Source organism: Perna viridis, chromosome 4 (assembly GCF_037379345.1).
Source record: "Perna viridis isolate PV_CMFRI_1.1 ecotype Kerala chromosome 4, ASM3737934v1, whole genome shotgun sequence".
Taxonomy (NCBI): Eukaryota; Metazoa; Mollusca; class Bivalvia; order Mytilida; family Mytilidae; genus Perna; species Perna viridis.
Genome location: NC_142448.1, coordinates 22,929,367 through 22,945,739, shown reverse-complemented (window position 1 = coordinate 22,945,739; position 16,373 = coordinate 22,929,367). Strand labels below are relative to the sequence as shown.

At 33.2% G+C, this 16,373-nt stretch overlaps 1 protein-coding gene across 8 annotated transcripts; it reads left to right on the top strand.

Moving 5' to 3' along the window:
* The first annotated feature begins 4,374 nt into the window (after positions 1 to 4,374).
* Positions 4,375 to 15,257, top strand: LOC148619367 (luc7-like protein 3). Of its 8 annotated transcripts, none has more exons than XR_015921583.1 (12): positions 4,375 to 4,529; positions 5,661 to 5,727; positions 7,237 to 7,276; positions 8,190 to 8,328; positions 9,147 to 9,224; positions 9,547 to 9,642; positions 10,279 to 10,449; positions 10,992 to 11,209; positions 11,443 to 11,759; positions 12,055 to 12,190; positions 14,102 to 14,177; positions 15,112 to 15,257. XR_015921583.1 is itself a non-coding variant. In XM_088579203.1 (11 exons), the coding sequence occupies exons 1-10, from the start codon at positions 4,425 to 4,427 to the stop codon at positions 12,156 to 12,158; spliced, it is 1,335 nt and encodes a 444-aa protein (XP_088435329.1). In that variant the 5' UTR covers positions 4,375 to 4,424; the 3' UTR covers positions 12,159 to 12,190; positions 15,112 to 15,257. The 8 variants fall into 8 exon arrangements, 3 of the variants coding, with proteins under 3 accessions (XP_088435329.1, XP_088435330.1, XP_088435327.1); XR_015921581.1 differs by having other exon boundaries at positions 12,055 to 13,694; XR_015921582.1 differs by lacking the exon at positions 14,102 to 14,177 and having other exon boundaries at positions 12,055 to 13,694.
* Positions 15,258 to 16,373: the final 1,116 nt, after the last annotated feature.

The following is a 16,373-nucleotide window of genomic DNA, read 5'->3' as shown; positions in this document are numbered from 1 at the left end:
CATTGAAGGAAGTCTTGCCTATTAAAGGTGAGTTCAATGTCGGTTTCCATGTCTGGTCTTTGTCCCTGGATTATATTCTTTTGATTATCCTTATAGCCTTAATTGGTTCCCTTGATTACTCTTTCAAGTAATGATAATGATAATGATGATTATTTTATTGAAACCGTAAATCATTTGAAGAAATTCCGAAAAGTGAATCAGGTACATAGAATCAAGGACTTAGAAAAAAAACTGTAGTAGTTTATAGATGATGTCGATGTAAGAGTAAAACCAGAAAGTGGAGCTGATGTGAACGTCATGGATGAAAGTCAGTTTGCTAAATTTCAGAGGAGAACATGTAACAATCCGAAATTGGAGAAGGGCCTAGTGAAACTCAGTACATTGAAGGACGTCTTGCCTATTAAAGGTGAGTTCAAAACCGTCATAAGAAACAGGTCGTGCTGAATAGAAACGAAATTCATAGTCCTAGAAGGTAAGATCAATTCACCTCCTTTGATAAGCAAATCTTCCCTCACAGAATTAGGAATGCTACAAATTAGGCCAGATGGATCGTTGGCAAAACCGAACGATTTACGAGTAAGAGATACATGTATAGTTAAAGAAGTGAAAGTTAAAGATCAGCTAAAGAATGGAGATATGAGAATACCTGAAATTTTGGACAAATATGACAGTGTATTTCATGGCATCGGGAAAATAAGAGACAATAAGAATAACAATGAATTATATGTGAGGTTTAGCATGAAACCAGGCGTAGTGCCAGTCACACAGAAACCGAGACAAGTGCCGTACTATCTACTAAAACCACTAGAAGAACGGTTAGACCAAGGATTGAAATCAGACATCTTTGAAGAAGTACCACAAGGAACGACAGTACAAGTAATGGTTCTCACCATTAGTAGTTGTACCAAAACCGAAATTCGCAAAAGTACCACATGGTGAATTGGAATCGCACATGATCAGAGCATGCGTTGACTTAAGGGTTCCAAACAAGTCTATGGGAAGAGACAGAATTACATCGAGCCCATGCAGTTGTAGAGGACTTTACACACAAGTTTCACAAATGCAAGATCTTCTCAAAAATGGACTTGAAACAATGATACCATCAACTCATGTTAGACCCCGAAGCAAGATCTATAGCTACTTTCAGCACACCATTGGGAAATATGAGGCCTCGCAGACTCATATTCAGAACGAAGTGTTCTCAAGACTTATTTGACTAACAGATGTACAGGATATTAGGGGGCATACCGAACTGCTTAAACCAAAGAGATGACATTTTGATCGGCGGAGTTAACTTAGAGAAGCAAAACAGAACACTCAAGGAAATATTGCAACGTGCATTGGACTTTGGCATTACACTTAACAGAGAAAAGTGTCAATTTGGAGTAAAAGAGATCGAATTCTATGGATACGAATTCACGCAAGACGGAATCAAACCAACATATGAGAAAGTAAGAGCTGTCAAAGAAGCGAAAGCGCCGGAATCTAAAGATGCAGTGAGAAGTTTTCTTGGAATGATATAGGGTACTTATCGAAGTTTATCCCCAGATATGCGTCGATAACTGCACCACTCTGAAAATTGACACACAAAAACACAAACTTCAAGTGGGGATAAGTAGAACAAAAAGCATTCGAGAAGCTAAAAGACAGCATAACCGACGAATGTACTATGGCCTACTTCAACCAGACATTTACGATCATTCTCCGACGTAAAGCAAGTTACAACGAAGGTTTATCAGCAGGACTATTTCAACAGACACCGAAAAGCATACAACCGGTACATTATATTAGCAGAACAATGACCGACACAGAGAAACGATGCAGCCAAACTAAGGACGACGCGCTATTGATACGATGGGCCAAAAACCGATTCAGCATCTACTTGTTAGGAGCGCCTAAATTCAAGATCGTAACCGCACACAAGCCTTTGATAATATGTTCAGCAAGTCAACGATTAAACTACCTCCGCGTATCGAGAAATGGGTGATGGATATGCAAGATATAGATTTCGAAATCGTATATGAGCCAGGCAAAGATGCAACAGATCCGTTAAATTTCCTATCCAGACACCCATGACCAGAAACCGATACAGATACATGTAGAACCGAGAAAGAGGTAAAAGCAGTCATTAACAACGAGCATGCTGTTATGCTAAAACGTTTGTAGGGTGAAACAACGAGTGATACACAATTGCAGAAACTCAAAGATCGGATATTGAAAGGAGATTGGGAGTGTTACAGGAAAGACATTGATATTTCGCCGTTTTACCACATGAGAGAAGACTTATACGTAGCCGAAAACTTAGTATTCAGATTGAATCTAATTGTTGTCCCAGAAAAATTGCACTGAAAAGTCATTCGAGCTGCTCATAGCATGTGACACTAGGGAATGACAAAAACTAAATAGATGTTACGAGAAAAATATTGGTTCCCAGCAATGAACATTTTGGTCGACGAAATCGTTGGACAGTGTTACGAATGTCAAATAACTACAAAACAGCATGTGAGAGAACCATTGAAAATGGAAATTCCAGAGAAACCTTGGAAGGTCGTGTCTCTAGATTTTGGGGGACCCTACCCTGACAGACATTATAATCTCGTAGTAGTCGATAAACGTACAAGATATCCGGACGTTGAGACATTGAGAACAACAGCATGTAACAAAACAAAGGAAAAACTCAGAAGAATATTTTCAACACATGGAACACCGAGGCGAGTAGATAGCGACAATAGACCGCCATTCAATTCACAAGAATTTGCAGAAGAACAAGGATTCAAACATCACAGAATTAAACCAGGACATCCTAGAGCTAATGGTGAAGCAAAAAGTGTTTATGAAACTTCTAAACAAAACAGAGCAAATAGCCCACATGCAGAATAAGGACAGTACAATAGCCGCGCAGGAAATGTTAATGGGCTATCGATCAACACCGCACCCAGCTACGGATGTGTCACCGTACGAAGTATTGATGAAAAGGCAAGTTAACACCAAATTAGGATTCATACCAAGGACCGATTACTCTAACCCGTATCAAGATAAAAAGATGAATGAACGAGGTAGACAATATAAACAGAAAATAAAAGAAAATGCGGAAAACCGAAACGCGAAGCAACACAGCATAGAACTGGGTGACTCCGTCCTTTTGGATCAAAGCAAAACTAACAAACTCTCCACAACCTATGAACCCGCCTTTTATGTTGTCTTCAAAGTAACAGGATCAACTATAAGTGCAAGAAGAGTAACGGATGATCGAGAAGTTACACGTGATGCGAGCGAATATATGAAAGTGAACGACATGCTAAATCACTTTCAGAGCAGCACATACGAGGATACAGAAGAAGAATATGGGCCACCCGCAAGACAGGCGCGGGAGGGGAATAATTGGAGAGAAATGCTATTGAGATGAACAAGAGGAAGACCAGTGTTGAAAAACCAAAGGGATGTCACAGAGACTGTTCAAACATTTCTTTGACCGCAAAGAGATGAACGCGCACCTAAATACTTTGAGGACTTATTAATGTGAATGGTAGCGCAAATACTCCAAGTGAAGAAAATCAAGGATAGGTAAAATTAATTTAGAGACTTTTTTTCAAATAGTTTTATTTATTTCATTATATAATTTTATTCTGTTTGAAGTTAGGGAGGAACTGTAATATCCATTATTCCGCGAACTCGCGTCTTTAACCTTCGGGTACAATTGTTACGACGTCACCTGCCAACTATAGGAGAGTTCGCCAATCTCATTAGTGATGTCATATTCCCTATTTTGCATATCATTAAGTGTCAAATTGGTTGGCAAATAAACAAATGAATAAACAGTTGAAAAGTTCATGATTAGAATCCCAATTTTCAAAACGTTATAACTTTGTTATTTTGTATCCAATTTTGGTTCTTTGAAATGTTTCATTTAGATAAAAATAATTCATATTTTGTACGTAAATTTATATATCTTTCACCTGAAAAATAAATCTGTAATGATATTTATTTGTAAACCTCTATTTTCATATAAATTTATAAATAAAATCTCCTGCACATAAAGTCTAATTAGTGAATATTTATTTAAAAATTCCATGGATAAAAAGAATTTTATTTGCAATTTTAGGAACCAAAAGAATTTTTCAATTATCTTTAAAAATGAAAAAAAGTTATAATGATTTAAAGTTGATGCCCCATGCCACTCAATTGATTTTTTGTCAACCAAAACCAAACAGGTAAGTGATGACATCACGAAGAACTCTCCTATTATGTATACGATCCGCCATTAATAAAATAAGTATCTCAAGTGACAAGTCTGTTCCGAACTTTCAGTAATATTCTCAATTACCCCAACATTTGAAAAAGTAAACCGTAAGATAACCGGTCTCGAGTCCGGAATTTTTACCGACATTTGAGTATGGAATTAGTCACGCCTTAACAACTTCAAGATGGCGGGCAACGTTCTCGCCTCGATGCTCGACGAGTTAATGGGAAGAGACAGAAACCTAGCCCCTTCAGACAGGAAAGATGATACTAGATGGGATGACCAAGAAGTTAGAATTTGAATTGCTTCGACTTCGTTCGAAATCATTGTTAAACTTTCCATATATTTTTTTTTCAAGTCACGTGACACAACAGTATATACATGCTACAGTGGCTTACCCTAAATTATTTCATTGATCATGATAACACATTAAGGTTTAATGCTCGATTCCACCACTACAAAAAATCTTGCAATTCCTTTTCTACTGTGTTTTTTAGTCCCAGTACTGTAAGAAGTTTTAGTGTTGCACCATCACTCAGTCTATAGACTATACCCATGATCTTGAGTAAATCATGCTAATTTCATGAAGGAATAAACTTTTGTGAGCAGATTGGCGATAATTGCTTCTGTCTTGAGAATGGCAAGATCTACTCTCTGACCACTTTACTCTTGACTCTGTTCCCACTATATGGCAGTCCTTCTGTGTCATAGTATTGCTAGAACAAGATCATGGAATGATGCACATGTGCTTAAATTAGGGCCAGGTGTAAACTTTTATAATTTTTTTCCCCATATTCAAATTCAAATTATTTATTGGTATAATTGATATCCAGATAACAGGATTACAACCAGTTAAAATACAAGACAAAAACAAAAACACAATAATTCTATGTTAAAAAATAATAAAGGAAAAACTAAAGTCATATTTTTGGGGAGAGTGTGATGTAATGCAGCATTTTTTTTTCACCTAAATTCGCTTCACCTTTGTGGCAAGCAGATACAATGTATAACTAAGGTCATGATGGGAAAATTGTTGTCACATTGAGTAGAGATGAGATAAGGTTTTAAAAGTTATGTTTTTTACTGAATAGTTGTTGCAGTGTGTACATTTAAATTGCAATTGCCAGATTTTTGATAGAAATAACTCCAGAGAACTGTTTTGGGAGGATAGTGTGATATGATGTTGAATGCGAAAATTTTGCACATTAATTCACTTTACCTTTTTGGCAAGCAGATACCGAGTCTTAAAGATGCTGCATCTGAAAGATAATATGTAACACGTACTAACTTCATACAAAATAGAAATTCAACTTTTCTATTTTTTCCAAGTGTAAAAAAACAAATAATAACAGTGATGCAATGAGACCCTAGTATTGATATTAGTGTTCTAGATTTTGAGTTTACCTTTTTTATTTTGTAGGTCTGTAAATATTTCTTATGTGGATTCTGTCCTCATGAACTGTTTGTAAATACAAGGGCTGATTTAGGTAGGTTATGTTTTAGCTTGTCTTGGTGAGCAAGCAAGCACATGCACCATGCATTGAAACTTCTGACTTGTTCATATGAAGAAAAGAGACATTGAAAAAAAGCAGTTGCAACCAGTATTCTAGGATTTTTTTCAAAGTTTTAGGTTTCCTTGGAAAAATCCCAAGTGAACATTAACTTTCCCACACTTGAAGTTGGCATTTCAAACTTCACAAATCATCGAATAAATTCAAGTTTTCTACTTGCCGATTTCATGGAAAGTGGAGCGAAACAAACAACTTTCCTTCACCAAAATTGTATTGCCCTGGGTGACCGGAAAGTGAAATCCTAGAACACTGGCTACCATTGTGTCAGACTTGCTCCCTCTATCAAATATACAGCCTAACTAGTATATTATGGAGTAGATATTGCATTTACTGTGTGTGAAACCTCCACTAGCCAGTTTTCCAAAGACAAGTAAATATTGCTTTTGGCTAGTTAGTGCTAATCAGTGAGCATTCACCAAGGTGGCCAGTGATATTTTCCAGATTGAATAATTGAATGACCCTTCTTGAACAATTCAGTTTTATTTATCTTTACATTTCAAAACATTAATTTAAATCTGCCACTTTATGTTCAGTGTTTAAACCAAGCTCGGCAAGCTGGCTGATGAAATTTTATTTTGTTGAGTTGAAATGGAAAGTTAAAGAATAAAAAAAAAATTTCCTACACTGCTGCTTAAGTAAGCACTGAGTTTTTATCCTTACAAGCAGCCCTATTTACTGTATATCATTTTTAGATTTAGCAGGCCTAATTTATAAATTGTGCAGATTCTGGAAATATAGCAGTTCTGCATTGTCAGATGACAGGAATATTTTACTAACAACCAGTGATATAAACGAATCAAATTCATATGAAGAATGATTTTTGACAGCTTAAATTCCAAAAAGATCACATTTCCTATCTTAGAACAGCTGTGCTTCAATTTGAATAACACAATAGGTGCTAATTTTCCTCAAAGATGTGTGGAACCATGGAGAAAGATATGTATTTACATCTAACTTTTCAATTTTTTTGAACAAATTATATTTTTTTCTTCTAAAAAGAAAATAATAAAGATGAAATTATTTTTGCTGAAATACATGTATAATCTTTAATTAAACATTTTTTTTGTTTGGTTAAAGGAAATGTTAAATGTTCTCTGTATGGACAGTCACTCTTTTGTTATGTATGGGACTTTTTGTTGGTATATAGTGAACTTTAAGGGAAATTAAGATACTAGTACATGTAATAACAGTAGGGTTCATACTGCATCTTTGTGCTCGTTATAAACATTAAAAATGGTATAAACCTTAAAATTGGGGATGCCTTGCTTAAACTCATTTGTTTTTCTCTTTTCTTTTCTGCAATCACGTAACAAAAGATAATAATTGGAGAGACAGGCAAACATTTAACGTGTCTGTAAGTTAGTGCAACAATTTATTTGAAAATCTAAAGTACTGATAATAGATAATTTTTTGTTACCTTTTCAGGTCCTTGTGAGAAACTTCATGATGATCATTTAAAGAAAGAGTGAGTAATTCATTTGCATACATAATTATTGTTTCATTGAATGGAATAGAGATATAGGGAATACGAGGTTTTACCGTTGTTCGTAAGGTTTCAATGATAGAATAAAGAAATTTTTAGAAAAACATTTTTTTTCACACTTTTTAGCTCACCTAAACATCCAAGTAAACACATTTCATTACCCAGTGTCTGTCATTCAACTACATGAAAGCCCTGACAGATTCTAACCTTACTTGCAGGAGAAATGTATAGGAGAGCCTCTAGAAATGATTATTTTTTATTCCATTTTATCAAACAAGATGGCAGCAGAGGTTGTCTAAGCTTGTGATTGGCATATCTGTAGAGATGAATGGTTGTCAAAAAATGTCAAATTTTTCATTTTCAAAATCACGTTTTTATGTAATTTTCAATACCAAACAGTACTATGTTGCACATGTAGATATGACTTTACTTTCAAAAGTGAATAGAACTATCCTCGCTCAAGAAAATGATAAAAAAACGAGATGTGTCATTTGTCAGTTTAGAGAAATTTGAAGAGAAACTTGGTAACCATGGTAATTTTCAAGAAAATGGCATTTTTTTTACATTTTTTTTTCCACAGTGCATTTCATTAAAACTCTTAATCATTTGAAATAGGCAGGTTAAATCTGTTACTGCAAAAGAATTAAATAGAGCATAAAAAAGCAATCTTTTACACTTCAAGGTCAAATTTTCTCATTCAAGGTCATTTAAAAGGTCATCTTCATAATTTCTGCTTTTATAAACATGTATTTTGCTCATGACCTTGACCTTAATGTTCACTAGAAAATATATTTTGATTGTTTTTAAAGGTATAATGCCAATCATTAATTGCTTACAGCTTTTGATTTTCCACGTGATATCTTTTCCACTCACTTGTAACATTTCTTTCATACAGGTACCAGAAGAGTGCTAGATTTAAGAAAATGGGCTATGAAGATGACTTTTTCCGATACCTGCAAAGTTTAGTTGGAGACTGTGAGCGAAGGATAAAAAGGGGACATCAACGCTTGGCTCTTAGTAATTCACAAGGCAGTGTAAGCAATTTCTGTATTTATGAATATTAGATCCAAAAATTACATGGTTGTTTCCTGTTACCCAACTGACTTAGACTTGAATTCCTTTACCTGGAAGTATTCTGTCAGATTGTAATTCTAGGGAAAAAAACAAAAAAAAATACTGAGTTTGTTCCAAAATTCTGGAAATACTGTAACTCATTTCTTCTTCTGATCCAAGTTATGTTTAGCAGCAAAACCAGACATGTTAAGGCTCAAGGTGGAAAGAACTTGAAGAAAGCTTGAATCTGTTGTGAAAGAGGGGAGTTCATGAATAAATTGAGAACTGTATAATAATCTGTAAGTTTTCATCCCTTCATATCCTTAATGAAATGAAATATTCAGTTTATCAATCATTTTGTCAGTAGTTGTGGACACTCTAGGATGAACAAAAGTATGAGGTTCCTATTAATTATATGAAAAACAATTCTATGGTGCTTTTGTGCTTCTTATTTTAAACTTAGATGTGAGAATGACCATTGGGTTTATATTCTTGAAGATATGAAAAGGGTGTCCTTTTGTGAGCTTTGAATTTCTATTTTTTTTTTGCTGTAAGGTGTCTTTAATGACTTACCAGGCCTTTCATTAAGAGGCAGTACCAGGTACTTTTACCCTTCTAAACTACTGAAAGGTACCTCTAGAATTTTACAGTTTCATACATTGTTATTAAACAAAATAATGAAAAGTACCTCTTACAAGACCAATGGTACCTGCATTGCAAAAAAAAATAATGAAACCCCTGCTTATATATAGAAAAAATAGGGAATTTTGTAGAACGCAATTAATTTTTTTACTTGAAGTTGAGTAACAATATGAATATGATGAAAGATGAAAAGATCAAGATGCTGACTGAAAGAATTAATGACTTAGTGCAACAGGTACTCTTTTTAAAAGACATTATATGATAAACTATTTAGAAATTTTCAGTATAATCATGAATTTTACCAACTTGATACTTCCAACTGTAACTTTAATTAGTTGACTATGTATTATTATCAACGTTCATAGTTTCAATTTTTACTTTTTTTAAACATTTAAAAAATTTCACCAGTTGCAGCTTTTTGCTTATTTAATGTCATTAGAAAAAAAAATAAACAGTAACCTTATATCATGGATTTAATGCCATACTGATGCAGAATTAAGTAAGTGGTCCGCACAAGCTACTTTGTATTTTGATGTTAAGTTGATGTTCTGTTAAAGGCTGAAGAGCTTGGATGTGAAGGAAAAGTTGAAGAGGCACAAGGTGTGATGAAGCTCTGTGAACAGCTCAGGGATGAAAGACGGCAAATTGAAGATGTGAGTTTCATTGATACAATTTTCATCTTGAATTCGTGCTTGTTTATTGACGGAAATTTTGTCAGAGTAAATAATTTTTTTTTCTTCAAAAGTTTTATTAACCATAATCAATTTTATCATTCACCTTGTCTAGAAGAAATTATGTAGGTGATTTTAAATTAAAGAGCTTCCAACCCTTACTATTTTAGCATAAGTCTTCCTATTTGGACCATTAAAATATGCCGTAAAGATTAGGGACAAAATCTTACGAATTTTTATTTTTTGGGGGAAAAAGAAAATCCAAGATTTTTGTATGATCATGACCATTTTAAAATTTGTAGTAAAATCTGCTTCCGGGTATTTTTTGCATTTGCCATTAATGTATTTTACAATATCAAATAAATCTCATGGTATTCAATCGAGCTTGTGCTGAAGATTTTTAAAACAAAAATGTCTTCACCTCACAAATTAATCTCCTAAAGACCCCAGCCTTACTATTTTTCATAACTTGGGGTTGGCAGCTCTGCATGTGAACTGTTGTCACTTTATGCTTCCTTATTTTGTTTGATGTTATGCTTTTATTGATTGTATTTATACAAATAGTTTGCCACTTCTTTCATTGTGGATGATAGTTTAACTCCTGGGCAATATTTACAGAGTAAATTAGCAAATGCTACAAATGAGCCAGAGAAGACCATGGAAGTATGTACTGTGTGTGGAGCCCTGTTAGTAGTAGGAGATGTACAGCAGAGGATAGACGAACATTTAATGGGAAAGCAGCATGCTGGATATGCCAGAATTAGAGCTTTTGTAGAGGACTGGAAAAAGGTAGGGAATACAGTTGTTTTTATGCATTATAATACTTGATTTTTTTTTATTAAAGGTGTATGAATTTTAGATGAATGTAGAAAAACCTACCAAACAAATGATGCTTTTTTGATCTACATATACTATACTTTTGAGTAACAATAGTGTATTCATAACAGGCAGTAGTCGGTGCATGAGAAATTTATTTTCCCAAAAAATTACCCATTTCATATAATAAATGCATCCTTTCTCCAAGTTGAATGTTGGTTTTACATTAATTGCAGCGGTTTAAGAGAAGTAAATTACTAAGGAAGCAATGAAATCCATTGAAAAAGGGAGGTAACTGTTTCATTTTCTATAGACTTTTGCTGCTTTCTTATGGAAGTTTGATTTTTATATATATTTTTTTTTATTATTGATTTTTCAGTTTAATTTATTGTGTTAGTAAATGTAACCTTTGATCGCATTTATTATTTTATCAACTTTATATGTATTGATGCTTTGATATTGATGAAAAACTTAAATTGTACAGTACATGTATATATTTGAACTATTTCTTATAGAAAAAATTGCAAGAAGATGAAGAAAGGGAATCTCGGTTGTTGAAGGAAAGAGAAGAACGGGAAAAGGAAAGAGAGAAAGAGAGAGAAGAAAGGAAAAAGAAAGAACAAGAAAGAGAAAGGGAAAAGGAACGAGAAAGACAAAAAGAAAAAGACAGACAAAGAGAAAAGGAAAAAGATCGAGACAGAAAAAGAAGATCAGAAAGTAGAGACAGGCATAGGTATACTTAAAAGTTTAATTTTTTACCTAACTGATACCTTCTGATTGTCAGTTGTGTATCTATCTGGTTTGTTTCCACATGATAACTTGAGAAAAATTCTGACCTCATCACAGGCTTAGATGACACTTTCCTACATAATTATAATCTATTGTGGACTACAAAAAAATCCTCAACTTGTCACAAGCTTAGATGACATTTCCCTACATATATTAATCAATTTTTTTATTTTTCAGACGTAGAAGAAGTAGAAGTAGGAGTGGGCATAGACACAGGACAAGGAGTAGGTCACATGATAGATCTCGTCGCCATAGACACCACAGATCTAGGTCCAGGTCCAGAGATAGAGATTCTCGGAGACGAGACAGAAGGAGAAGTAGGGATAGGGATAGGAGAAGCCGTGACCATAGTAGGGATAGGAGAAGCAGAAGTCGGGACCGAAGGAGGAGCAGAGATCATAAGAGTAGAGATCGGAGAAGTCGAGAAAGAAGTAGAGATAAGGACAAGAAGGATGGTGATAGGGACAAAAGTAGAGAAAAAGAAAATAAATCAGGTCATTATATATAACAGCCTATTTTTATTGAATGATTTAAAACATACAAATTTTTGTTTTTTATTAATTAATGATACCATTCATGACAATTAAGATTTGAGTTAGACTGTTGCACATATGTGTCTGTTTATAAGGAAAATATGTAAAAATGATTTAAAGAATGAATCTTAATCTCTTCGGGTATCCCATGTGATTTATTTATATTTTTAAGTTTTAAAATGTGGAAACATTTTGAATTTGAACATACTGATCTTCATATGTTTCAGCTTAAAAATTCTATGCTTTAACTTTCTAGAAGAAAAAGATACAGAACAGAAAATTACAGAAGAAAATGACGTAGAAACAATTCCAACTGACAATGAACAAAAATCAGAAAATACTGAAGAATCCATGCAATGAGGAAAGGTGACATAGTTTTGTTCCTTAATGAGGTAAGTGAACCACAACCAAGGGAGACAATCATAATCAAACCAACAAGGTGAGTGGAAGTGTCATTTGGGAGGGTCCTGTTGTTCAAATTCAGGAGTTCTTCGTCCAATTTTTTCCTATAAAGATTCTTGAAGTTTGTTGGAGGTTGAATTCTCTTTAAATTGAACAAGTATCTTATATTTTATTCCACATTCATGCATGAAGATATGTTGTTTTCGAAGCTTGTGTCATCAAGGAGTAATTCTTTAGAAATTTGTTAAACTTTTTTTTTTCTATTGGCTGAATATATTGAGGTTAGTGTATCATTGCACCAATTGATTTCATCCTTTGGAAAAGTAAAGAACATGAAAGGTATGTGCCCATAGTTCAGTAGGATTTGGAGGTAAGTGACTCATTTCCCTTTACCCAAAGTAACCCTGGGGCCAATGACAGTCAAGGCAGATAACTCAGTAACACAGGTAAGACTGAAATCAAAGTGCAGATGTTGGGTGCTGTGAAAAGCTCACACAAGAGGTTAGTGGCAACTTTTGTTGTTACAATGAATTGGAAATGAAATAAATTATGAGTGTTATTTGATTTCAGTATAGTGTGAACCATTATGAACACAGTGTATTTTGAGTGTAAACATCAATAATAAAATGTATAATTCCGAGGTAAGATTTATATATGAGTGTAAATGGATGGTGATATTTCTGTGAAATTAAAAAAAAAAATGACATTTCTATGTTTCGAAATTCTGGTGTATCAAATGAGGTCTGAAGTAATATGTTTATTAATTCCTTAGTGATGATGACTCCTTTTTATGTCCATTTTTCTGTTACAAAGATCAAAAGTTATATTATAAAACAACTTTGAGTCCTCATTTGGTGTAGCCAGGCTCTGATGACTTGTAAGAATATTAAATTAAGTGTTTGCTGTTGTAACTCTATCCTCCTGTTAAATTGGAATGAATAGGATAAAAATTAAAAGAAAATTTATTGTTTCAAAGATATACTTTGTTATCATAATCATTTTCTCTTCTAACTTGGCTTTTTGTGTTTATAGTACATGTACATATATTGCATGTAACTGCTTCATGAATAGGTCTGTCTTCTAGAACAAAGTTGATAAGCAATTTCATAAAAACAAGTTCTATTGATATAAAACAGTCTGCTACTTTATTTAACTATTGTCCACATCTTTTCTGGAACTGATGGTAAAATATAGTGAAACTGAAATATACTTGATTTTTCAAATGGTGTACTTCAGACTTTCTCCCTAATCTGTAATTTTTAAAATGTGGAATACTTATCTGATGAATCAGATCATTACATTAAAAAAGGTTTTCAATTTTGCCAAAGTACAAACAGGAAAAGGTTGATATTGATAGGTTAAATGAAGAATAAGATGTGTAGATTTACTAATCCGATTGGTCTTGTTCTTGCCTTGAACGGTTGAGTAGCTTTCTAGAAAGCCGAACTGGACAGCGGTGGCGAAAACCTAAGGATGGGAACTTTTGTATTGGAGGTATACTACAAGATCCCATATTACTACAATTAAATCTCAGGAAATCACCTTTATATTGCTCCTGATTTCATTACAAGCTTATGAGGTTTTTTCTTCTTTTCTTGCTTCAAATAATGTGATAAGTGTGTAATTGCTGAAAAGTTGCATGATATTTTGAAATCCAAGTGCTATTAAGAAGATTAGACTTGAAGCATTTATAATTGAATATGTTTGTTCATGAAATCTTTACATTACTAAATTCTGATCAGGAATGAGGAATTTATTGCTGACTTTCAATGTGTTCTATGTACACTTTGGCTATTTTAAGATTTTCTGTTAAGTTTTTTTTCCAAAAGAGTGAAGGTTTAACTCTCAAAAATTTACAGACAGTAAGAAGCATGTTAAATATTGGTGTACCTGTGTTTTAGATATTATCCAGAATAGTGAATTTACAGCTGCACACATACTGGACAATTCAACAGTCAAAATTCTTCTCAAATTAAGGTATTTCCTGAGATCTTTTTGGAGAAACAATACATTTTTATACAGTTTTTAGTGAATACACTATTGTCTGTGGAAACCTTGGAAATTCTTGATCTTTGCTAGAATAAGGTCAATATTTTGCAGGGCTTTTGAAAGTTAACAGGTATATTTTATTTTAAAGAGCTTACTTCTACAAAAAAATTTCTATCAGAATAAATTTACTATAAATAAAAAGTAAGTTTTTTTTAACAAAATCCAATTTTTTCTACTTCAATGTTGTATAATTATTTTGACTTTGATTACTGTGTGAATCCAACCTGTTCTTTTTTAAGCCCTGCATATACAATACATTTTAAGAGGGTGACTCCTTTTAATTTTGGTTGCATCATAGTAAGCTTTTTAGGGTATGATAACAATAATTTACATAGACCTTATTTTATCATTATTAGCCATTTTGATAAATGAAGAAAAAATCATTGCATAGCAATAGACAGTAGTGTATTTTTTTATTAATCCACACAATGTCCCAAAGATGTTTTATATTTGATAATACCATATGTATTAAATTTTAGGATGTGGATATAAATTCAACAAATTCTAGAGTATTTAAGTGTTAAGTTTTGGGACAATATCATAGTTGTCTTTGTGTTTGTATGAATAAATGAAGTACAAAATTCTAAATACATGTTGGATACAGATTTTTGACTCTTATTGAACCCAGAATAGCATGTATGACTTGCTTAATTAATTGGGTTTTTTTTTTCATAGGGCAGAAAAATGCTGTCTCATCTATACTGATATTTTAACTATTTTTGTTGATTAGAGTGGTATTTTGTGGATTAAAATTTCATATTTGAATATTTAAACATATGTTTATTTTCAGAATTTCTATCTTTTATTCAGTTGAACATTTGCATTTTCCAATGATAACCTGTAATATTATTTATCGTTGTAGCTGGATATCCTGATTGAAGCCACAGTCACATAACTATTACCACTGACGATGAAGATGTCTGTTGAACTTTTTACTGTTGTTGAATCATTTTTGTACTGTTTGATTTACCATGCATTTCCAATGAAGTAAAGTTTTAAAACATTTTAGTCAGATGTTAGTCTCAGTGCATCTAGCTTTAATGTCTTTTTCCCAAGTTTTTAAACTCTAGTCAAATGTCTGTCTCAGTGCAACTAAATATGACGTCTTTTCCCAAGTTTTTAAACCTTTTAGTCAAATGACTGTCTCAGTGCACCTAGTTAAGATGTCTTTTCTTCCCAGTACTAAAACACAAGTTTATTATTGAGCATTTTCTCAGTTGGTATGAGTGAACTTTGCACAGTAGGTTTGTATACCAACTGCTATAAACAAAATTTGGAGGATATATAGGAATCACACTGTCCATTCTTCTGTCTACATTACTTGTAAGGACAACTCATCCATTAAAAACTGCTTAATTTATTTTGGTTATAGGAGATGGGGCTATAAAGGGTCTCACTGGCCTATAAAAAGAACTGAATTTAATTATAAAGTGATTAGAGATTTCATTGTGAATTTGGAAACTTGAATCCATCACAGAATAGAAAACATAAAGACTTCTGGTAATTCTTTCATTAAAAGGACAGAAAAATTCCTTGAAATTTATTGTCAATTTTGTACTTTTTGGTCATTTTCTTGTCATATTTTTGGCAAGGAAATGATGTCCACACCCTAAGAAATATCTTCATATTTAGTGAATACATTCATTATTTCATAGTTTATCATATGTGAAAATATTAAGTTGTTTCTTGGGTGTGGACATAGTTTTCTGGATATAAATATGTCCAGAAAAAAATTTACTATTCTCAGCAGTGTTTTTTAAATGATGCATAATTGTGACACCATTATGATATCATTACAATGAACTATTGGACAACACATTATTTTCCTTAATATTTATATATTTTCCTTGGGATCAGGACAAAGCCCCCCCCCCTTTTTTATGAAGGGATGGTGTGGTGTTATTGTAGAATGATCAAATTGTATTGTAATCTTCACTACACTATCAAATAAAAACCTACAACCGTTTTAGGAATCAAATGTTTTCAACGAACAAATGGTCATATCCCACTCAAAAAGTCAGAGGTATATGATATTTGAAGAACCACTCAAAAACAAAATGAATTTTGTTATAGACCATAATATGCAGGTGAAGCGTGATATTGCATCTATTTTTCCCGCGATGT